We start from the raw sequence: 23303 nt of genomic DNA on the forward strand, positions 1-23303 counted from the left end.
TTTTTAACTATTTATTGGCTACACTATAGTTGACCTTTCATCACAACTGTACAGGTTGTTATGTATGGAGATCAGCATTCACCACAATATAATTTCTACTTAAAGTTTTTTTTTTTTGTAAAACTGACTTTAATGTATTTTTAGCGTGTTTTAAGGTCTTGTCACTTTTTTAACAGTCGAGCCTGGTCAAATCTGAGTAGAGAATTTCCTACTCCATATGATATAGCATCGGTCCACTGGGCCCCTTTTGACATTTACTTTACATTTACAATGGCATTTTTGTAATAACAAAACCACGTTCATAGTGTGATGTTGTTACACATATTTCAAACTTACCTTTGTTACAAGAAACCGCAAAATTTACAGTTGATAATCGAGCCAACATGATTGAGCCATGTTGAGGTTGGAATTTACGACCTCTATCGGTTGACTGACGTACAGCGTGAGACCATGTCAAAGAAATAGCAGATCCTGGATCAGTCCCCGGAAGCATCCTCGGTTTCGTGGTTCACTGTGATTGGTCCAGCCGGGCCGTGTGCTCGTCCTATGGCGTGCGGACATCTGTTAGCTTGAGCTGCTTCTGGTAAGACACTCCACTCCAGTGCGAAGTCTCTCCGAAAAGACTCTCGAGAAGGACACCAAGTCTGAGAGGAAAGAAAGAAGATGGGCAAAATGCAACTTTTGGCTGCTATTACGGCGCTTTTAGTAGCCTATTGCGTACAAGCCAAGGTGTACCTTCGGGAAGAGTTCTTGGATGGCGGTAAGGTTAAAGCAAAACCGAAAGTTAATGTCACGCCAATAAATGTCAAATTAGCTTATAGCTCCTTTTTTTTATTTGACAGTGTTTTTAATACCTGCTAAAACTTCCAAATGTGTTTCCACCCTGGTTGCCAGGGTCAAGGCCTCGTCGCCTCTTAAAATTGGCGTAAGAGATTTGATGGCGTGTTCTCGTGTAAACTGAGGTCATTAATCCCCCTGATTTTGATGTGTTTGTTGATCAGATGAATGGAGAAGTCGCTGGGTGGACTCCAAACACAAATCTGACTACGGCCAATGGAAACTGACGGCTGGCGAATTCTATGGCGACGCCGAGAAGGACAAAGGTGAGCAAATAGTTGAACAAGGAAGAAAGCAAAACGAAACTTGTTCATAGACAAAGAGGAACTAAAGTGTATTAAAACATCAACAAAATGCAATTATTTCTCAGTTTATTCATCGGGTATTTCGGACCGAATAGAAATCTATTTGATAATAAATGATGTTGGTGGGCCTTGCCATTAAGGGCGTTGACCTAATGCACAGGTCAATGGTTTGATGAATGCTATGACGTCATATTGTCCTATGTTTGTAGGTCTCCAGACAAGCCAGGATGCTCGTTTCTATGCGTCCTCCATCCGATTTGAGCCGTTCAGTAACGAAGGCAAGAGTTTGGTCATTCAGTTCACCGTCAAACACGAGCAGAAGATTGACTGCGGCGGCGGCTACGTCAAGGTCTTCCCGGCGGACATGGAACAGACCGCCATGCATGGGGAGTCCACATACTACATCATGTTTGGTAAGTTACAGCCCCGCCAACCCCCAGCTTTGAGTTTAGGTGAACCACTTGCGAGCTGTAATGATTGTGATCATTTGCTTCGCACAGGCCCGGACATTTGTGGCTATAGCACCAAAAAGGTCCATGTCATTTTCAATTACAAGGGCCAGAATCACCTCATCAAGAAGGAAATCAAGTGCATGGTAATGTATTCATATATATTTCAGAAGCTGACTTCCAAATCCCATAAGTATAGATTTCTCATTGAATTTTAACCCTTGTTCTTTTTTTCAGGACGATGAACTCAGCCACCTGTACACGCTGATCCTAAATCCCGACCAGACCTACGAAGTGAAGATCGACAACAAGAAGGTGGAGTCGGGCAGCCTGGAAGAGGACTGGGACTTCCTGCCCCCAAAGAAGATCAAGGACCCTGAAGCCAAGAAGCCAGAGGACTGGGATGACCGTGCCAAGATCGACGATCCCGACGACACCAAGCCCGAGGTGAGAAAGAAAAGCAATATTTGAGCATTAACTGTGTGAAAATGATAAGTTACGATAAACTGAAACTATTTACCTTTGGATGACACCATAACTTAAATACCAAGAAGTGCCCAGATTACCAGTTGATCTTGGAAATGCCTTCACTCTTCAGGACTGGGACAAGCCTGAAAACATCCCTGACCCTGATGCCAAAAAGCCAGATGACTGGGACGAAGACATGGATGGAGAATGGGAGCCTCCCATGATCCCCAACCCAGAATACAAGGTAGGTGATTTAAAACCAGATTTTTTTACCCAACCTTGCAAATTTTTTCTACAATTAAAACAGCTCCCAGGTGTCTGAAATACTCCAAGGATCCGCAATTCTAGCCAATCATTGCATGTATATGCCACAAGATGACAGCAAAGCACTGCTTTTATAACAGACAGATGCTCCAAAGTAACTCATGTCAAGATTTGTGCTTCCAACAAAACTCACTGCTGCAATTCTTAGTTCATTTCAGGCTGTCGAGATCCTACTCTCGTCAATTTCCCATGTGCCTCTAATTTGACCCTTTGTTGCAGGGAGACTGGAAACCCAAGCAGATGGACAATCCCAACTACAAAGGAGTCTGGGTGCACCCTGAGATTGACAATCCCGACTACAGCCCTGACGCCACCATCTACAAGTTTGACAACATCGGCGTGATTGGTCTTGACCTTTGGCAGGTAGATGAGACTAAACATTGTCATGCTAATGTCACATTGACAGCAAGCTGAAGCTCAATTTTGCGCACAGGTCAAATCCGGCACCATCTTTGACAACTTTCTGATCACGGATGACACGAAGGAAGCCGAGGACATCGGGAATGAGACGTGGGGTGTCACAAAGGTATTAAGCGTATTCTCATGGAATTTCAATTTGCAAGATAATCGTCCTAATTTTGTCCGACGTTTATTTACAGGAACCCGAGCGTAAAATGAAAGAGGAACAAGATGATGTGAAACGCAAGGAAGAAGAGGAGAAAAACAAAGAGCAGGACACCCACGGCGAGGACGAAGATGGGGAAGACGAGGATGATAATGACGATGAGGACGAGGATGAGAATGAGGATGAAGATGAAGATGATGCAAAGCCCAAAGATGAGCTTTGAGAAGGTCTGCTTTGCAGAAAGAGAAAAAACTGTGTACATTCCGGGGATTTCGTGGCTGCTGTGCATCCTCACCCTAAAAAAATAAAATGTCAACAAGGGAGGATAGCTTCACTTTGGCCATTATGTCAACATTGCATCTCCTAACAACTGGCTCGATGCACAATTGCAATCCTATTTTTCTCAAACTTCATCTTATTAGAGAAAGGAGCTGTCATTTCGCCTTCCCATTTGGGTCGGAGTGAAGGCTTAACATGTCGCATCATTCATATTTAAGTGGTAACATGTCTTTTGCTGTGGAAAACAATTAAATGTGTACCATTCAAATCGCCTACAATAATCAAGGATGCAATTGTACTGTTTACATACCACTTATCTTATAGCGCAAATAAGAATTGCCCGAATACAATGCCTTCAAATGATGTGAAATCACCTGTCTACGTTTTAATTCTAGTGTGATCAAAGCAGTCTGGTGAACAGACCTCTCGACCCTTTTCTGGTGTGAATAGAGCAAGGGTGTGCTCGTTTCTATTGGTCCAAATAAATGATTATACAAAAGTTTTTATAAAACGATTGTGATTTTTTGTCCAGGTGGCTTGAATTTACAAAAATTATGGTTTCGAAATTGAATCAGAATGTGGTGCTCGGCGTACAAAACGCGCAGTCCATCGTGGTCTCGCGAGAGGAATCTCGTCTTGGTCCGATTCCCGGCCAACGCAACTTTTATTATCCATTATTTTTTCCCTCCATTTACTTGCTAAAGCGACTGCTGCATGTAACAAATGACGCGTGACAACTGTTAATTCAGAACAGTATTACCAGTGCATCTCAGTAGATTTACATGAGACAGTAATTCTATGATAACTAGTACAATTAGCTAACTATCAATGTTCAATTTATCACGTATTTTGCACTCGTCGCGGCTGAAGTTCACCATTTAGCGCAAAACCGAAGCGGCTGTATTGCGTCAGAAACTGCAAACAGTCTTTTGAGGAAAACAAAAACGTGGGCTCGTCCGGGATTTGAACCCGGGACCTCTCGCACCCTAAGCGAGAATCATACCCCTAGACCAACGAGCCGCCTGGTCACCGAGCGAATTCATGCGTACAAGACTAGAAGAATTGGTCATATCCCATTTTGGTAGGTTAAATAACTACGCCCTTTTCGCCAGTAATATTCATTTTTGTTTCATCACAAGCGGTAGAAGTTGCTGTATCGTATTAAATGAGGCGTCACAGTGCACACGCGGGTTATAGCCAGCACAGGTTCTTTTCACGCCATGTACGGGTTTCATCCGTAAGTCATGTGACTCTCCTACGCAGCCATCTTGTGGCAGAGAGGGAGGGGCGCGTATAAATGGATCTCACTGGCCATCTCAATAGGACCAAGACAAGACACGCCCTCCATCTTTGGAGGGTCATATTTCATGAGCCTAGCCTATAGGGTGTGTTTTGCTCGGATTCTACATCCAATCACATTGAAGGGGGGCGTGTCGTGTCGCGTAATCGAGTGGGACTCAGAATAACGCGGAGGGGAGGGGTGAGCGAGAGAGCGAGACCAAGGAAAAGACAGAGAGCGAGCCAGAGAGAGAGTGAGAGAGAGCTAGCGCTTACACTCGAATTCCAAACCTTACGCTGTCACGTCAAGCAGAGGTAAGACAGCCCAAATTAAACGCCCTACCAGCACGAGGCTGCTGAAAGTAAAGTGCCACGTCGTAAAGCCAACATCGAGCCAATCCAGGTTGCTTTTCAGCGGTACTGTTAGGAAGTCTCCTCCGTGTTTACTCCGGGAGGCCTCCGTCCAAAAAAAGCTAGTGAGCTAACCTGTTAGCATGCTAGCCACAAGTGCTTGGGCTTTTCGAGGATTAACTCGTGCCGCGGTGCCAATATCGCGATTATTATTGTTCGGATCGTCGGTATATGACAACATGTCCAGGCGGATGAGCGTGTGGCTACGTGTGTTTTGATCACCGCAACTGCTCGAATCTCCTTCGCTGTGATTTAATGCTATGTGCACTTGGTCAACTGCAGTTAGCTTTTAGCACGGCGGCTAATGCAAGAGTTAGCTGTGGTGAGGCATCAAAGTGTCTGCCAAAAACATGCAACTACTCGCATTGTCATCGAAATAATTCACCGTAACGCATCGGGGGGCTATACCCTAGTCATGCTTTAAGCATTCATTTACACACGAATTAACTATCTTGACAGGCTTGAGGAATTATATGAACTATTCGTGAAGTAATGTCAGCGTAACCAGCCTAACCCGAACCCCTGCACCGAGTGGCTTTTATTTATGACTCAATGGGACCAAGTTGTCGGTGTATAACATGTCGCACTTAAGATCCGAGCAACTTTGCTGTTATCAGGCGGCCATTCATGGTGTTAGCGTAGCATTTCTTTAAGTGTGTGCAACCATGACTGGACAGCGAGTGTGTCCACATAACACCCCCCCCCCCCCCCCCTCCAAAAAAAAAACTCCTTACGTTATGTAGCATCTTACACGTGGCTTATCGTGGTTTCCCATATGGTGAGTGGGATGGCCCCCCTTTCCATTTGAGACTCATTTAGCATGCCTTCAATGTGACAGCCGGAGTAGACATTCCAAAATACGACTTGACGATCGAACCCGTATTGATCACCTTCCGGCTTCTACTTGAAGTTAAGACCCATGTCAATTACAGGTGCTTGACAGTCACCCACACCGCAAGAGCTAAAATAGCTTGCACATTGAAATTGTACACGTGTGTGGGTGTGTGTTTGTGGGGGGGGGTGCTGTCACAAGGGCCTGGGACATTCAGCTGACAGTCTCTTTCCAAATGAAACAAAGTTTGGTTGTGTGAGGCTCAACAGTCCCCGTTCTTCATAAAAAAGACAAAAATCTTGCTGAACAGTGACAAGTGTGTGATTGATTCATTGTCTCTTTTGTACATTTGTAGACCTTCAAGGAAAATGGCCGAGACCCAGACACTTAACTTTGGACCAGAATGGTATAGTAGTACATTTGTTTATTGTGAAAGTAATTTTCAATGGTGGAACCCCCCCTTTACTAGAGCAACCTCTCCAGGCATGTTCAGACGTGCCACCTCCAGCTTTTCATTCAGCAATTCACTAAACCTTTTGGCTCCGCACAGGCTCCGTGCCCTGTCTGGAGGTGCAAGCAGCAGTGGCGGCGGCGGCGGCGGTGGTGGAGGAAGCAGCAGCAGCAACGCCGTTAGCTCGCCACCTCTCTCGCCTGTATTGCCAAAGTACAAGCTTGCAGACTATCGTTACGGAAGAGAGGAAATGTTAGCACTTTATGTCAAAGACATCAAGGTAAACATGACTCAGCAGATGCCCCCATTTGTCGTGCGCTATGCAGACAGACCCAGCTGCCAGAGGTGAAAATATTGAGAGCCGCGAACGATGCAACAAGATGCCGCGGGGGTCACTTTGCGAAACCTCGAGTGTTTTATGTTGATGTGTGTGTTGTTTTCTGCTAGATCCCTATAGACTTGCATGATAAGGAGTTCCTGCCCATATTGCAAGAGGAACCTTTCCCTCCTCTGGCACTTGTTTCTTTTACAGAGGAAGAACAGGTAGGGCTGCTTGTTGCCTGTCCTAAACTGTCTGTTCTCAACAACCCAAAAAGACAAATTCATCATCATCACTCACAATCTCATCGTCAAGCTCACAATTTACTCCATGCTGACGTCGTTCTATTTGGCCACTCGAACCATTTCCAGTTTTGTTGTGTGTTCCATGCTGAATAAGCAACTACTGTATTGTTTGCTGCCAGGCATATCAAAGCATCCTTTATTAGCGCCTCTTTGAGCTCCGCATTGGTCCTTTAGAGCATGTACACAGCACATGCCCCTATTAGTTACCAGCTGAGAGTTTGTCAAGGTCGCCAGTATTTCATTCATTTGGACACAGACATTCCCTACAAGTCAATTGGGAAGAAAAAAAAATGGTTCTCTCCCCCTTCTGTTTGTGTTCGCAGAGAAATTTTGCCTTGTCTGTAAACAGTGCTGCCGTATTCCGACGAGGAAGCGGTGCGGTAGTGAGTGCGCCTCGAGGCCGAAGTACCTCAAGGGGTAGAGGTAAAGGCTTCATAATTTCCTTTCTAATTTTCACGGCTGCGCAAGAGTTTCCTTCGACGTGACTTTCAAAGTGATGTCTATGCCTTTTCAAAAGAGCCGCAACAACTGCGAATCGTTGGGATGCCTTTGAGGGCTCCCACCAATTCAGGCGCTCCAATTCGGTCGCTCTCTCTTTCTGTCTTTCTCATAGAATATTGGTTGTGTTCTGAGTCTCTGGTTGTTTTCAGGTCGAGGAAGAGGAGACGGAGGGTTTTACCAAAGAAGTTTTGATGATGTGGAAGGTTTTGGCCGTGGGGGCAGGGAGATGCATCGCTCCCAGAGCTGGGAGGAAAGGTACTGACCATCCATTTGTGCGTTCAAGTTTCCACAAGACCTACAGACAGTTACGCAAATACAAATTTGTGTATTTCCTTGGGGACTCATTTACTCTTTTTGGGTTGTGTGTTTTTTTTTTTTTTTTTTCCTCCCCCATCAGGGGCGATAGAAGATTTGAAAAGCCAGGCCGGAAAGACCCGGGTTAGTGTCGAAATAGCTTGTTCAAATAATCCATTTGTTCGTCAGTGGTGGCAAACGCTGGCTTATCTCCCTTTTTCTTTATTCCCGTACAGATGTGTCGCCAGGACATTTCCAGCTGAATCACGGTAAGTCTGTTCAGTCACTCCGTGTCGAACGGAAACGATAAAAGCCGACTTGCTTCACCTCTAAGCAGCTTCCCCAATGACGAATTTCGCAGTGCGAAACAACTACGATGATGCCGGGCTGGGCCTGTCGAGGAAACACGACTTCACGCGCTCAGAGAGCGAGAATTGGCGTACCTTTCGTGACGATCAGAACGGTGAGGATAATCGGGGGGGGGGGAGGTTTTTGATTGGGAAGGTGAGCAGGCACCACGCTGACTTGCAGCAGTCAATTTGACCTACTTTTAAAATTTTACAGTGTGTTCACTTTCATTTGGAAGACATTCAATGTGTTTGTTTTCATTTGCCTTCATACTTAGATGTGCCTCGGAGCGCGGCGTGGCATCCGGAGCAGCGGCGCCGCATTCCGTTTGACTCGCGAGAAGACGAACGCACCTACAGGAGGCAGCGTTCGGGCAGCGGCAGCTTGGACGACGACAGGGATGCTCTGCCCGAGTGGTGTCTGGAGGACGCGGACGAGGAGGCGGGCACCTTCGACTCGTCGGGGGCCTTTCTCTCACTCAAGGCAAGCGAAGAGGCATTTCTGTCAACGGATCTTCTTTACGTGAGTTTTGTGCGACGAGCGTGACCTTCTTTTGGCTTCTCAGAAAGCCTCCAAAGAGCCCATCCTGGAGGAGGCCGAGTTGGATTTTAAACCCTTGGAAGAGTGTGAGGAGGCCCTAGAGGAGGAAGACAGTCAGCCCAAGGAGACCAAAGAAACAGAAATAGAAGCCAAGCAAAATTCTGACCGAAAAGGTTTGGAGCCTTTTAAAATTCCGGCCCTGTCATTGTCACGCTAAATTGAATCGGCATGCAACTGCAACGTGCCGAGCAGCAGCAGAGGAACATTTGCACAGGTAACCGCCGCAAGAGAATTAGTTCCATGAGCATCGGCGAAAGGAAAATGAAAGCATTTGAGTGAAACGCTCCTGGCCCACTTATTCAGCCAAGCAAGAACTCCTTGAAAGCCCATTACTGTGCCCGGCGCAGCTTGAGAACCGACCTTCTTTTTGTTTGGGATCAATTGCAGCGCTGAGGAACATAACAAGAACAAGCGCTCCAATTGACACAATGTCATCTCGACTCTTAGTATTCACGGGGGTGAGCAGAATGTCAGAGGAGACCCCACCTGTTCCCCCGCCCGCCGTTGGGACGATCCCCGAGGCCCAGACGACCCGCAAGTCTGCGTCGCCCGGCCACCTCAACCCGACGGAGGAACCCGAAAGGCAACCCCCCCTGGAGCGACCGCCAGAACCCTGCAAAGTTGCTCAGCACGTCCCGTTGTCCAACAGCATGTCGCTACCCAACTCGCGGATTTCCGCCACCCTCACAGGTCATTTTTCTTCTTTGGGTGGCCCGTAAAGAACCGTGGGAAAAGAAAAAGAGAGTAGCAACCACACAGTATATTTGTCTGTTCCTTCCTCACAGACGTTCGCAGGCAGTCGTCCAGCATGCAGACGCCCGGGGAGGTGCTCGTGGCTATGAACAATCCCCTGCCCTTTTCTTCAAGTGCGTTAGCCCCAATTTCCAGGCCTGCCGCCGTGTCACATGACACCGATGAAGACGAGGGTTTGAAGCACTTTGAGCAGGTAACTCCTTCGTTTTAGCCTGTCCCCATGACTTCCTATGTAACAAGCCACAATACGCCACAGTCTGTTCTTCATCAGCAGTAATGGAGTCATAATTATTGTAAATATTGAAATGGAGAACACCATCTAACCCTAAATTAGTTGTCTCTATCGTTATTTTGATGTGTGGGCTCTCAGCTTGAGTAGAAACCGACACAGCAAGTCACTTTTGTAGTACGTCTTCACTGCACTCTAAACCGCGGCACACCATCTGCTTTGTCCACGCGTCGACCCCCAGGAGGCAGAGAAAATGGTGGCTTACCTCCAGGACGGCGTAGCGGACGATGACAGACTGGCTGCCAAAGCCCCTGAAAAGCCCAAAGCTGCAGGCCTGCCGCTCACTCACAAGACCGCACTCAAGTGGTTTTACAAAGACCCTCAAGGGGAGATACAGGGTAAGACAGATGAAGGAAGTTACAAGAAAAATGTTTGGGGAACCTCCGTGAGGCAGCTTGGAACATACCCGATCTTGCGGTTTTGTCTTCAGGTCCTTTCAGCAACCAGGAGATGGCCGAATGGTTCCAGGCGGGTTACTTCACCATGTCTCTCCTGGTGAAAAGAGGCTGCGATGACATCTTTCAGGCCTTGGGGGAGATGATGAAGATTTGGGGGAGAGTCCCTTTCACGCCGGGCCCCGCGCCTCCACCCCTGCAGGTACCTCTTCACAAATGAAATCGGAATTTGTGAGCAACATGTTCAAAGGGAGGAAAATGAAATGGGCTTTTGTTGACAACTCAACGATCCAATCACACCTTTGTGTCCAATGATGCCGATGCAGGGTGACGCTGACCAAGAAAGGTTGAAGCGGCAGCAGGAGCTCACTGCGCTCAACCTTTACCAGTTGCAGCAGCTTCAGTATCAATACCTCTTGAGGTGAGTTGATTGAGCAGAAAACCCACCAGTCGAGAGACGTACACTCTCCAGCGTGTCATCTCCACCCGGTGGGACATGCCCGGCCGGAACACCTCGCCGGGGAGCAATGTATTAAAGGGTGCAGTGTCTTTGTTGTGTCCTTTTAGGCAGCAGTATGCTCAGGCCCTGGCCCAGCAGAAGGCAGCGGTGCTGAGCTCGGCCCCTCTTCAACAGCAGCAGCAACACCAACAGCAGCTCAACACGCTTCAGCAGCAATACCAAGCTCTCAAGACAAGGTCCGCACAGGTTTTTCACACCCGGGAGCTTAGACTGTACCACAATTATCTATCGTTTACCTTTGCAGAACATCGGAGAGCCTTCTACCTCCTGTTACACGGTCCCTGTCTGTACCCGACTCCGGTTCTGTATGGGAAATGCAGAACCCGTCCTCGCAGGCTTCTTGCACACCAAACCTCCCCACAGCCACGTCAAGCAGTAAGTCAACCTCACCAAAGTATGAAAGTGGGTTGTCATATCTAATTGTGGTGTTTTCTTTTTCTGTTCTCAACAGCATGGGATGGCAGCAGCGTGTGGGACTTGCCCATAGACTCCGTGGCAAAGGCGCCCACCATCGAGCAGATGCAGCAGTTGGAGAAATCAAAGGCTGCAAAGGTAATTTGCATTCCTACAGTCAGCAAGAAAACTTTCGATAAATGTTTTGGTGGGGTTTTTATTTTTCCTCAATTGGTGAAAGTCCCAACCGGGGTTCAATTACTGTGCTCGAACTTTGAAACCACACTTGCTCTCCTCTCTCTTAACCGTCAGGTGGAACTGGAGAGGCGCGAAGCTGAACTGAGAGCCAAAAGAGAAGAAGAAGAGAGGAAGCGACTGGAGGAGGCTCTGCGGGCTCGTCAAGAGGAGGAGCGGAAGCGCCTGGAGGAGGAGGAGCTGGCGAGACAAAAACAGGTTGAGTGGTTTTCTCCAATCAAAGTAACTGCAAAACATTTGATGGGGACGCTGACAAGACGAACAATAATGAACACCTATAGGAGGAAGCTCTGAGACGACAGAGAGAACAGGAGGAGGCGCAACGGAGAAAAAAGGAGCAAGAAGAGAGATTGGCGCAGGAGGAAGCCCTGCGAAGACTTGAGGAGGAGGAGAGGAAGAAAAGGGAGGACTTCCTTCGCAAACAGGTCAAGCCAGCCACAGGCCGGGTCCAAGCTTTCAGTGTTTCCCAAGTAAAAACAAGAGACAGGCCTTTTATGATTTTATTCCAAGCTGGAATTTTCCTCACGCATACAGGAGGAGGAGCGCCGAAAACAAGAGGAGCTGGAGGCATTGAGGAGGCGCGAGGAGGAGAAGCGAGCAGAGGAGGCGGCTGCGGCGGCTGCAGCAGCAGAAGCGGCTGCCCTTGCTCAGCAACAGCAGGAGGAGCAAAAGCGGCGGGAGCAGGAGGCGCAGAAACAGCAGGAACTGCAGAGACAGAGGCAGCAGCAGCAGGAGGCTCTCAGAAGACTGCAACAGCAGCAGCAGCTTGCACAAATGAAGGTGAAACGACAAACCCAACTTCCTGATTAAGTAGCAAAGATGCCAGGTCCTTTTTGAAACGGCTATCTCAGGAACGTTGAAAACACAATTCCACTCTTGTTGCTCAATAGGCTGAATGATAAAAGTGTTGAGTTCCACCAACACTCTTTCCCGTTTCTAGCTTCCGTTGTCATCCAAGTGGGGTCATCAGTCCTCCAACGCTAGCAACAAGAATCAGAACACCCTGTCACTGGCCGAGATCCAGAAACTGGAAGAGGAGCGGGAAAGACAGGCACTAGAAGAGGTCAAATGATGCTGCTCACCAGGCCTTTTATTGATTTTCTTTTTTCGAATCATATTTTTGTGCCTCCCACACTTGTAGCAGCAGCGTCAGCAGCAGGAGCTCCTGAAGCTGCAGCAGCACCAGGCCCTGCAGCAGGCCCAGCAGGCCCAGGCCAAGCTGTCGGGCTGGGGGCACGCCGCCAAGCAGCCCCCCGTGACCAAGTCTCTGCTGGAGATTCAGAGGGAGGAAGCGCAGCAGATGAAACAGAAGAAGGAGCCACCACCCCAACAGCAGCAACAGAATCACATCTTGTCCCAGCCGACCCGTCCGCAGAACAAAACTGTATGTAGACGGACGGGAGCGCACCTACTGGCCGCTCGCTCGTAAACGAAATGAGCCAATTTATTCAGGGTCTGAATGGCGTTTATTTTATTGACTTCTCGTCAGACATCTCTGAGCAACTCCGTATGGGGTTCCGTGAACATCACCCCTTGCTCAAACTGGGCGGCGGACTCCGGCAGCATCTGGGGGGACACCCACAACTCCAACATGGGCTTCTGGGACGAAGCTGTGAAGGAGGCTGTCCAGCAGCCCCCGCCCACCAAGAAAGGAAATGCGCAGAAAAACAAGGGCAATGCCAACCTCAGGTAGGGGTCCAAGCTGCCTTCGGAGGAATGAAAGGAAAGTCAAATGGACTTTGATCTTATTTTGTGTCTTCCATATTTGTGAAGTAATTCCACGAGTGGGCGAGCCAACAAGAAGGTGGAGGAGGAAGAGAAGCTGCTCAGGTTGTTCCAAGGGGTCAATAAGAGCCAGCAGGACGGCTTCATGCAGTGGTGCGAGCGCACTCTGCACAGCCTCAACACAGCCAACAATCTGGATGGTAAATAGGCGCGCAAAAACGCCCAGACACAGCTCGAATTCACGTTTGCAACGTTTGCGCCGCCCGCCCGCCACAGTTCCCACGTTTGCGTCGTTCCTCAAAGAAGTGGACTCACCGTACGAGGTGCACGACTACGTCAAGGCCTACCTGGGGGACACTCCCGAGGCCAAGGACTTTGCCAAGCAGTTCCTGGAGCGTCGTGCCAAACAGAACGCTAATCAGCAAAAAACGTCGCCGCAGCCGCAGCAGAAGCAAGGGCAAGCCCTGAAACAGCAGCAGGTAGGGATAGAAATCGGATCAAATCCAAATATACAGCGCTTGACAAGTTGAGTTGCAGTATCACCAAGCACCACTAGATTGCAGACCTGTTTTAGGTTCACATATTGATACACACCTCAGTATTAGAATGTCATTATAATATTGAGTTTTAGAAATGTGAGTTTGTTTTCCTCCGGAAATGTCTTAACCTCGGTTCCCGTGAAGGATTCCGTGTGGGGAGGAACGGGATCATCAACGCTCTACCAGGGCAACCACACAAGTGGTCAGCACAAGCAACATCATCAACAGCCACCGCCGCAGCAGCGCTTTGAGACGGTCACCTCAGGGAAGAAGAAAAAGAAGCAGAAAATGGTCCGTGCGGATCCGAGCCTTCTAGGTGAGCCCCGCCCCGCCCCGCCCTGGGCAGCTCTTCCCAGCCTCCGAAATATCTGAGCTCTGTTTTGCTTTCTTTGCCATCAGGTTTTTCTGTTAACGCATCGTCCGAGAGACTGAACATGGGCGAGATTGAGACCGTGGAGGATTTTTAAGGGAATGCAGCCGAGTCGAACGCCCACTGACTGACTCGAACCCCAACCCTCCCTCAACCGCAGCTGCCAACTTAATGTCACCGTTTTCTTTCACAGCCCTTTTCTGGCAACATCAATCCAAAACGTAGCAAAAGGCTCCTCGGATGCTGTGGCTCTGATTTTGTTCAATCAGCCGCAGTTGGCAGAATCTTCCAATTGGACCTTCTTCTCTAAAGTGTTGGTGGGGAAAGTGAGAGATGATATCCATTTCTTCTATTTATTGAATATGAATTGTCCCCCCCCACTCAACACGTTCTGCCCTCCCTCTTTTTTTTTTGCCCCGCCCCACCCAATGATGCTAGTTATTGGTGGATTAAGACGGCAGAGTTGAGCCCAAGGATCGGTGCCTACTTTATGTCCTGTTTTAAGGACATGTTCCAAGTCCCAAGTAGTTATCTATTTCTTGTAAAATACTAGGCTGTTTAAAAAAAAAATAAAATAAACTTTCAACTTGCATCTCTATGATAATATATGGAAAATGATCTGCTGGAGTGGTACTTTTTATTCTGGCGTTGTTGTGAAATCTGATGTTCTCTTAATGTTGTCGTTGTATTAACCCCTTTTTCCTATTATCTTCCCTTTTTTCTGTCCTCAGTGCGAGTTAAAATAGAGGTAAAGGAGGTGCAATCAATATTCATAGAAATTTTTGGAAGCTGGTCCTTCGACTTGAGCTGTGGAAAGACTTCCAAAAGGACATTATCTAGTACGATAATTATTCCTGGAGGATTTCTAAGTATGTTAAAGGTGGTTTTAAAACGGCTCAGATTGCTCCATTACACTGGTCAACAGCAAATTTGAATAGGAAATTCAAATTTATATTGATATGGACATGCAATGTTTCAGTTACAATACAAAACTCCGGCCAAACGACTGGTCAGATATTCCACAAGTGGCGGAAAAAGAAAGCCAAATAGTCGTCATCGGAAGTGATCTGCTTAAGCGTCATGTTTACCTCGCACCCGCTTGTGTGGTCGGAGGAGCTTGGAGTAGGTGGGCGCTACCGAGATGAACTCACAAAGTCGCCACTGTGCTGACAGTTGGGTACGCACCTAGTCCCGCCCTTAGCCCCCCCCCCCCCAAAAAAAATCCTAAACTGTTCTTCTCTCACCCATAGGCCTACCCTTTAGAAGCCTCCACCTTGGCACCTCCGATCCTCTCCTGCACTTCTTGTGATCACGACAGATCGAGGACTTAGTCGTCATGGTCCGCAGCAGCACCTGCAGAGTTCTGGTACTCCTGGGCATCTTGGCGGTCTTCGGGCACTCAGGTAAAAAAAAAAGCTCTCTCGTGCATGCTTTGGTATTTCATCCGGTTATGAATCAGCATGGAATAAAATCTCGTTTAATTGAGACAACATAGTGTTATCGTGGTTTGAATGTTTGCTCTGCACCCAAGAGGTTCAGGCTTTGAGTCTTGCATGAATTTTCAGCAGCTACTCCGCTTCGAGGTCTACTCTGATTTCCTGGAAACAAATTCAAGCAGATGCTGTTCAAAAACTCACAAGCTCAATTTCTAAAGCACATACGACCTCCAAATGCTGCAAATTCATAAACGTTTGACTTGACATTTTCTCTTTTTGTTTTTTTAAATAACTTCCCCAAAGGCTATGTATTAGAGCACAAACGGTGGAGCAACACATGTAGACAGATAATATAACAATGCTCTCAAGCATGTTTATCCTCTGTAGAAAAACAAAAGGCTAATGTTACCGTCAAGATTAATTGCGTTTCCAATCACTTCAGGGGAGAAAGATTTCACACATTTTGTTACAAGTACGGTTACGGAACAAATACCACGGAACCACATTTACATTGCGCTACCTACCATGTAGTGCTTGTGTAACATCAGTCCTTGAGAACACTCACGGAACCAAATGTCCATGTTCTTGTTTGTTGCCCTCTCTGGTCAGATCAGCCTTTAGCAAACGGCGCCATCAACAAGTTTGTTTGACAAACAGAACCTGGCCGCGCTGTCTGGTTCGGGCCGGTTGTTACCGGCGGTGGACCCGGCAAGCACAAGCCGCCTTTTGTACGTGGGCCTTGAACGCTTCATTGATGGCGCTTCTGGCCCGGGGCCCGCGCCTCCAAAAGCCTCCCGTCCAGCCGCGGGGACAGGAAGTTTCTGGGTCAACACAACACAAATACTCACCAAACTCAAAAGACACCGCTTGGCTTCCATTTCTGCTGGACAACCACCGGTGGCAAAGTATGCAGGGTATAAAAAGTCGACACACCCTGGTGCAATTGCGGGAACTAAAGAAGTGGGTCCAATATTTTTTTCACACCATTTCACAAAGTGTTTGTGCTTGGTTGAGTTCCCAACAGGGATCAAAAAACAGTACAGAAGGAACTAAAGCAAAAAATTGAGTGAAGAAGTCACAGGCCCAGCGTCAGCATATTTGGATGCTTTTGTTGACTCAATGTGCGCGGGCATGGATTGGCTTGTTTGTGTACTCAGCTGTTTTATATAGTTGACTATATATGACCATTTTCCACGGGCCTTCTGCCTTCTACAACAGAACAGCAATGTGGAGGTGTGCCTAATAGTGGACACAGATGGCTTTCATGTTGGCGAGCCGCTTCATCGGCTCCTCTGTGATAATCACGCAGACTGAAGGAGCTTTTCTGCCAGTCCAGCAGGTTCCTTGGAACGTTGCAGGAAGGAAAAAACAACATGTCAGGAGGCCACCTGAAGCCCAAACGGACAAAATGTTGCCTCCTAACAAAGACTTGCTTATACTGCCGCTCCGGAGCCGTTGGGGGCACACAGAAGCTCTTCACGGACGTCTGAAACGAACCGACAATCATGGCACTTTATATCTACTCACCTTGAAATCACTTTGCAGAGACTGTCGCCGACCCGCCTCGGGACTACCAAGACATCGTGTCCGGAGAGCTCCCCGCAGATGTATCACCCGTCGGCACCACCACGAGGGAGCCCCTTCATCACATGACCGAGCCGGCCTTCACCTTCGACTACGAGGACGCAACGCAAGGCCTCGGCCTGGACGAAAGCGAAGGTAAGAAAGTGGCGTTTAGAAAAACTGTGGATAAATTGTGTGTGCCCTCAAGGCCCGGTGGCTTCTGGGTGTGGTCATGTGACATGATCAATTTGTGTGTAGGCGTCCTGGGACCAGGTGCCATCACTGCCATTGTCATCGCAGTCTTCCTCGGAGCGTCTGTCCTTCTGGCGCTCATTGTCATCACGCTCAGAAAATTCACAGCCTCTTAGAATGTGTTTGGATGTGTGTGTGTTGTGTGCGCGTGTCCGTGTGTGTTCTGTACAATATGTGTGTTAATAGATTTTTTTTTTTTTTTTTTTAGGGCACACATATCAGGCCTTGTTTTGGAAGACTGGCGCCCATGCGCAAACAGGCATAACTTCATTTTAGTGCCAACGCCCCCGTTACGTTCAATTCAACAAGCACGCCATTTTTCAAAGTACTCCATGTCAGACACATTTTCACCAAAATAGGCTTGAAGAAAAAAAAAAAAAAAACTGTCCTCCTACCCTCGCATGAGTCACCTTATAAACCTTTCAATTTCACCGATACTTTTCAATTTGTTGCCACTTGCAAAACCACCTCAAGTCCCAACTAACCATTAAAAAATCCAGAGAGCTAAAAGTTCAATAGTTTATTGAAGCAGCAAAATATTAAGTACAGTAAAATACAAAAATATGTCATCAACGGAAACTTTAGAAGTGGTTACAATGAGGTGTAAATAACAATAGACAAGTCATTTCAGATATCTACAGTCAAATCCTCTTTGAAAACATTTTAGAATAGGAATAGTACAAACTTCACACTGGTTCCTCTGCAGCTTTAAAGCTCTGTTGCTTACAGTCCAAAGCCATTTCACTAAACAAGATCCAAATGTACACAACTGAACACTATTAAACATGGAAAACATTCTTCATATATTGCTCGGTAACAATCAAAGGTCATTTACTAAACACCAAGTCTGAGGTATGTTTTTTTTTGGTGACATACTTAACACTGGTCCATAAATTTGGATTCGTTTGTAATCATGCAAGTAAACTTTTTACAACGATAGCAAATCTGTCCTTGTTTTTATCATGTTTTCATATAACATTGAAGATATACTATTTCGTCATATTTATAAATTAGTTCAAGCAAACTGACACAAATATAAAATCTTTCAAAAACCTGATTCGCCAGGAAAAAAAGTAGCAGTTAAATAACATTTAGGACAAACAAAACCATCAGATTAAACTTTGCCGTTGACCAATGTTAATTCAGAAAATGTATCAATCAAAATCAAATTTGGTGGTTCTCTATGCAAGCTTCTTATCTTAGCTGAATTTGAGCGAGAGGCACCCTGGACTGGTCGCCAGCCAGTCACCATCAAGAAAAAAACAGGCATCCATGTTGCCGTTGTCAATGAAATGTGTAAAGGTTAAAGTGCATTTTAGTCAAACTTGAAGAGGCGGTGGGCGGGCTGTTGTGTTCTTTAGTTGCAGATATTGGTTTCCACAAAGTAGCGGTTCTCCAAGTGCCTAATCAGTATGCAGTCGTTGGTGGCTAGAAAAAACACAACACAATGTTAAAGACTTCAAAAAAAAAAAAAGGCCTCAACCTAAAATTGCTTTTGATGCATTTTGCTCTATTTTTGCAATGTGTATTTGAACTTGCAAATGTTTAAATGTGATCACTAGGGTCACCGTCATTACATGTGAACATGGGAATGGTGCCCAATAAAAGTTCTTTATGACAATACTACTCATACTTTCTTGCTTTGAGGCACTTTCGTAGTTGCCCGAGGCACTTTCGTAGTTGCCCGACTCACTGTCCACGTCGTCCTTGGGAACCATTTCGAAGGTGGTCAAGTTGCGGCACATCCCTTGAATGGGTCCACCCAGATCCTTGTGGTCGTGCAGCTGGCGGGTCACCTGCATCACCTCTTGGATTTTGTAATTATCTGGCAGGTACACCTCCCTCTGTGCACACCCCATAAAAAGAAAAAGTGAATGATGTCATGTACGCAACAAGATCAGTCATTCCAAGCATTTTTTAACCCTTAGCTGTCCTGCTTTATTTTTTGCAGAACAGTGACCCCCTTCACCCAGTTGCGCGTGATCTGGTGTAATCTCACCTTGGTGAAGGTCAGCACATCCCAAAGGTTCCGTGGAGCTTTGACCAGGTTGGTGTTCAGCGAGGTCACATAGCACTTATGCTGTTTTTTGGCATAATATGCCGTCTTGAGCTGTCGATACATTTTCATGGAGGTCAGAACTGAATACGACGCATGCCAAGAAGAATATTTGGCCAATGAGCTTGTGCTCACAAAACAAATGTTGGGGCCTCCCTCACATTTGCAAAGTCATGGATAATGCTGACAGGCTCCTCCTGTCCAGCTCTAAACAAGTCTATTCTGATGTACTGGTTGTCGCCTTCCAGGTAGATGCCCACGGCCATGACCAGCGCCATTCGGTTCTGATGCCAGTTGAGCACAACGTTGCATTTGAACACGTCGGTCGGTTGCTGAAAAACACACACAAACACGCCTGAGTTAGCACACGGCGCCTTCCGCCAATATGCGCACTTTCTCTTGAGGTGATGACGGAATGGATGGAAGGAATAGACAGACGGTAAATAAGATTACATTGATGTCTTGCTCGAGATCTTTTGGCCCGGGCACCTGCCGATTGAAAGATGAATTGCTGTTTGCAGACAGCTGGATGGGCGGTAAAAACAAGTCAACAAGGAGCCACGTTAGACCAAAGGTCACACACGCATGGACAGATAGGCCTCCTACCTCTGCAGGGAAGAAGTGGCGGTAGGTGTAAATGGAGCCCAGCAGCATTCCAAGGAAGATGACCAGTCCAGAAAACATGATGACACACACGCGGACAGGAAAATACCTCTTGATCTGGGCTTGATTAGACTCCTGGTCCGTTTCCTGGCACACAGACAAAAAAACACAGCTGTTACAGTAGTTGCAGTTTTTAAAGAGTGCTTATGTAATGGCCGTGTAGTCACTTGGTTGTACCTCCAGTTTGTCTGGTGTTGTGACAATGACAAGAGAAAAACAAAATGGAACGCCGTGTATGATGGCAACCACAACACAGTCAGCCATTTTGGGAACGTTGGGGTTGGCGCCCCGAAACCTTTACCGCCATTATCCCTTACCCGAAAACCTGCCGAAAAGGTTAACTTGTGTTCACCCAATCAGTATCTGTTGTGAATTGTAGTCACTAATCTAGTCAGGAAGCAGCACTCAAGTCCTGACGTGCAAATCGTGTCGCCGAGTTGTGAGTCAGCCCGAGAGATCTGACAGAAGACCGGGCTGACGCTCGCCCACAATCTCACAATCGTCTGCCAATGCCATACTACCGTCACCATGGCGATGAGCGGAAGTGGGAGCATCAGGAGGCTCTGACGGTTTTGGCCGAGGCCTATTCTGAGACGCCCGCGTCCATATGGGACGACGTGGGATTCCCGGAGCTTGCTTATTTTTAGACGTGTGCAGAACCTGATGATCGGCTGCGCCTTGACGTCACGCGGGACTGACAGACCGATTCTCGTGTGTAATGTGTGGAATACTCAATGGACTTTAATATGGCTGGCAAGTGAAAGGCTCATTTTACACTTTTGAGCGCCACTAAACATGACGTACACTTGCACAATCCACTCAGCTAACAAAAGACTCTATGAATAAAAAACACATTTTTTAAGTAATAATTAGCATTTTCTGCTTCCAAGATTATGACCATTTTGATATCATATAAAAACTACTCATACAAAAAACAACATATCTTCCGCTAATATATTTATTAATAATTGATTCCATGACAGAATTTAAGGAAATATCTGGAAAAAAATGCACACATTCTTGTACATATTTAGTAAATTCATTTTGGAGAATACACACACACTGACCGGATTCAAAATATTTTTAATGGCCACTGAACTAAATTACTAACTAGATAAAACCATCACCATCATCACAAAGTGTACCAAAAAATCATTATAAAACTAATTGCACCAAACAACAGGAGTAATTAATGCTCATAATAGGAATCATCATGTAGTCACCACAGATCATCAAAACTTAACGCATCTAGTGTATATTTATTCAAATAAATACTGCATCACATTTTTAATAAAAACAGTTAAAAATAATGCATATTTACTTTTTCATTGATAACTCGTACAAAACATACAATTCACAAGGCACACACAAACGCCAAAAACTTCCTTGATCATCTCAAAATTAATAATTCACTCATTGCCCTGTGAAAATGAACACGAGTCCGGCTCAGGTACCCTCATTATTGGCATAGTTATTAGTCGGAGCAGTATTCTAAGTATTGGAAGAATTGACTTTGCAGTAAAATGCAACATGATCATCAAATCAAAATCATTTTCATCATCATCCAAAATAAAAGGGGCAACTTACATCTATGTAGGTTTCGTCTTTATCTACCTTGTCAGCCGAAGCCTGGCGGAAGGATATCCTCACCATTTTGGATCTTCTGTTTTGGTCGAATTGGGTCTCCTCTCGGGGTACTCTTGCTCAGCTTGCTGGCATCTCTGGTCCGGTTCAACTTTTATACCCACTTGCGGGGACACCGTGACGTCACTAGCACGTCTCCAGTGACGACCACAGCCGAGTGTGGGTATCAAGGAACAGCCGTCCCAGAACATTCAAAATAAGAGCAAACGTCTAGATGACAGGTTCGATACGACGTGGAATGCAAGGTTTTACGTGGTCTTTATAAGCTATATATTAGAATAAGAATTGTAATTGGTGAACTCAATTACAGGGCGCTGTTGACGTAGATTATTTCACCCTGAGCTTTTGTTTTGAAATCACGAGCCAGATATGGTAGTGTTCCGTATTTCGCGCACAAACGTCAGCATCCGGAAGTGCAGTTTTGTTCAAGGTAAACTTGCATGAAATTGTGTTCGAATCACTTCCTAAAGTGATTCGTTCTTTTTTCAGTTCAACCAGTAGGTGTCGGTAATGCGCATTGAAACTGGTGCCACCTCGCCGTGAAACAAAACGAAGAAGAAAATGACGTAACTTCCCGTTCACGAACGAGTTGTGAATTGTTTGTTTTTAGGATCCCCATTAGCTATGGCAATGCCAGCGTTACTCTTCCTGGGGTCCTTGCATTTCCCGTTCACCAACTGAACTAGTCAGTGAGTGGTTTGCATTTCCAGTTCATCGCGAGTGAAGGAACGAATCCTGACTTTCCCGTTCGCGAACGAGTCAATGGCTCAACTGCCTTCCTTCCCATGCGTGCATCAACGGATCAGTCAGTGATCGTGTTGCGTCGTCTCCCTCCTGGCGTGACCTACGTAAGCCAGAATGTCGTTTGCCAAGGAAAGAAAAAACCACTCACTGAAACACCACTTCTTTTATGCGCCTTTTCTCCAAGCAATATTCAATATACAATATTCATTGTATGTGCCTTCTTATTTTTACTTTTTGTATTGTTTACTTGAATGTGTAATATGGCTTGTCACCGTGGAATAGTAGGAAACGCAATTTCGATCTCTTTGTATGTCTTGACGTGAAGAAACTGACAATAAAGCAAACTTTGACTTTGACTAACGGCTAACTTTGTTGCATGAGGAGATGCGCCGTTATGCAACAACGGGGAGATTATGTTTCTCTTTGGGTAATCTTGATTTTATAACACTTATAGTAGTTTTTAAATAAAGTGTATGCATATATACGTCTAAATATTGTTATCCAATATATCTACTGCAATTTCACATTAGATTGCTGGTTTGAAATTTACTATTATTATTTATTTTAATAAACATTAAAACCTGATAAAACTTGTCTGGTGTTTTATTCCTTTTTATTTCTTTGGGCATGAAAACAAAAATCTGACATTTGGTTAACAGCTTTATATGACAATCTGTATATGTGTTTTACGTTGTGTAATATGTGTTGGTGTCCCCCAAAATAAAGACCAAGTAGTCAAATACATATTCTTGACTCGTACAAAAAATGCATAAAGTTATTAGGTACATCTGAAAATGGTGGTGTACCTAATGGAGTGTCCGTGTGACGTCACAGATCAACCAGCCAATCAGAAAGTGGGGGTGAGGGCGGGTGTGGCACTTTTCATTTTCAGTTAAGCTTTGGCCATGATTTTTCCCTAATGAACTGGCCTGTTATTAGGTACACTTGAAAATGGTGGTGTACCTAATGGAGTGTCCAAGTGACGTCACAGATCAAACAGCCAACCAGAAAGTGGGGGTGAGGGCGGGTGTGGCACTTTTCACTTAAACCAGGGGTGTTGACCTCCAGTCCTCGAGGGGCCGCGTTCCAATATGTTTCCCAAGTTACCCTCGTTAAGCGCACCTGCGTGAAAAGTTTTAG

General features: G+C 46.2%; 4 protein-coding genes and 1 non-coding gene across 11 annotated transcripts; 3 read left to right on the forward strand and 2 right to left on the reverse strand.

Moving 5' to 3' along the window:
* Positions 1-528: 528 nt before the first annotated feature.
* Positions 529-3729, forward strand: LOC119136608 (calreticulin-like). The gene is made up of 9 exons (XM_037275167.1): positions 529-760; positions 1002-1103; positions 1352-1555; positions 1643-1737; positions 1829-2038; positions 2190-2303; positions 2603-2746; positions 2817-2909; positions 2983-3729. Exons 1-9 carry the CDS (start codon positions 664-666, stop codon positions 3169-3171), a joined length of 1248 nt encoding a protein of 415 aa, XP_037131062.1. The 5' UTR covers positions 529-663; the 3' UTR covers positions 3172-3729.
* Positions 3730-4175: 446 nt separating this feature from the next.
* trnap-agg lies at positions 4176-4247 on the reverse strand. Its single transcript has one exon. It is a non-coding gene; the product is annotated as a tRNA-Pro (tRNA).
* A 460-nt stretch (positions 4248-4707) lies between these two features.
* On the forward strand, positions 4708-14411 carry gigyf2 (GRB10 interacting GYF protein 2). 4 transcript variants are annotated; one of them, XM_037275162.1, is made up of 29 exons: positions 4708-4820; positions 6104-6154; positions 6299-6479; positions 6647-6742; positions 7147-7246; positions 7474-7579; positions 7722-7762; positions 7855-7887; positions 7953-8081; positions 8244-8449; positions 8532-8679; positions 9014-9256; positions 9352-9512; positions 9790-9946; positions 10039-10205; positions 10330-10424; positions 10571-10699; positions 10768-10898; positions 10975-11075; positions 11229-11369; positions 11453-11596; positions 11706-11951; positions 12112-12234; positions 12313-12555; positions 12661-12860; positions 12945-13096; positions 13173-13375; positions 13580-13751; positions 13835-14411. In XM_037275162.1, the coding sequence occupies exons 2-29, from the start codon at positions 6117-6119 to the stop codon at positions 13900-13902; spliced, it is 3954 nt and encodes a 1317-aa protein (XP_037131057.1). In that variant the 5' UTR covers positions 4708-4820; positions 6104-6116; the 3' UTR covers positions 13903-14411. The 4 variants fall into 4 exon arrangements, with proteins under 4 accessions (XP_037131057.1, XP_037131060.1, XP_037131061.1 ...); XM_037275165.1 differs by having other exon boundaries at positions 7956-8081; XM_037275166.1 differs by having other exon boundaries at positions 7980-8081.
* Positions 14412-14568: 157 nt separating this feature from the next.
* On the forward strand, positions 14569-17246 carry snorc (secondary ossification center associated regulator of chondrocyte maturation). The gene is made up of 4 exons (XM_037275172.1): positions 14569-14982; positions 15056-15208; positions 16787-16960; positions 17063-17246. The coding sequence occupies exons 2-4, from the start codon at positions 15142-15144 to the stop codon at positions 17170-17172; spliced, it is 351 nt and encodes a 116-aa protein (XP_037131067.1). The 5' UTR covers positions 14569-14982; positions 15056-15141; the 3' UTR covers positions 17173-17246.
* A 312-nt stretch (positions 17247-17558) lies between these two features.
* itm2cb (integral membrane protein 2Cb) lies at positions 17559-21562 on the reverse strand. 4 transcript variants are annotated; one of them, XM_037275168.1, is made up of 7 exons: positions 21363-21555; positions 19719-19862; positions 19566-19637; positions 19274-19444; positions 19056-19166; positions 18690-18900; positions 17559-18484 (listed from the first exon to the last, which is right to left on the reverse strand). In XM_037275168.1, the coding sequence occupies exons 1-7, from the start codon at positions 21426-21428 to the stop codon at positions 18414-18416; spliced, it is 846 nt and encodes a 281-aa protein (XP_037131063.1). In that variant the 5' UTR covers positions 21429-21555; the 3' UTR covers positions 17559-18413. The 4 variants fall into 4 exon arrangements, with proteins under 4 accessions (XP_037131063.1, XP_037131065.1, XP_037131064.1 ...); XM_037275170.1 differs by having other exon boundaries at positions 18750-18900; positions 21363-21551; XM_037275169.1 differs by having other exon boundaries at positions 18387-18484; positions 21390-21562.
* Between the last annotated feature and the right edge of the window lie 1741 nt (positions 21563-23303).

The sequence above is a fragment of the Syngnathus acus genome, chromosome 17, assembly GCF_901709675.1.
Source record: "Syngnathus acus chromosome 17, fSynAcu1.2, whole genome shotgun sequence".
NCBI lineage: Eukaryota > Metazoa > Chordata > Actinopteri > Syngnathiformes > Syngnathidae > Syngnathus > Syngnathus acus.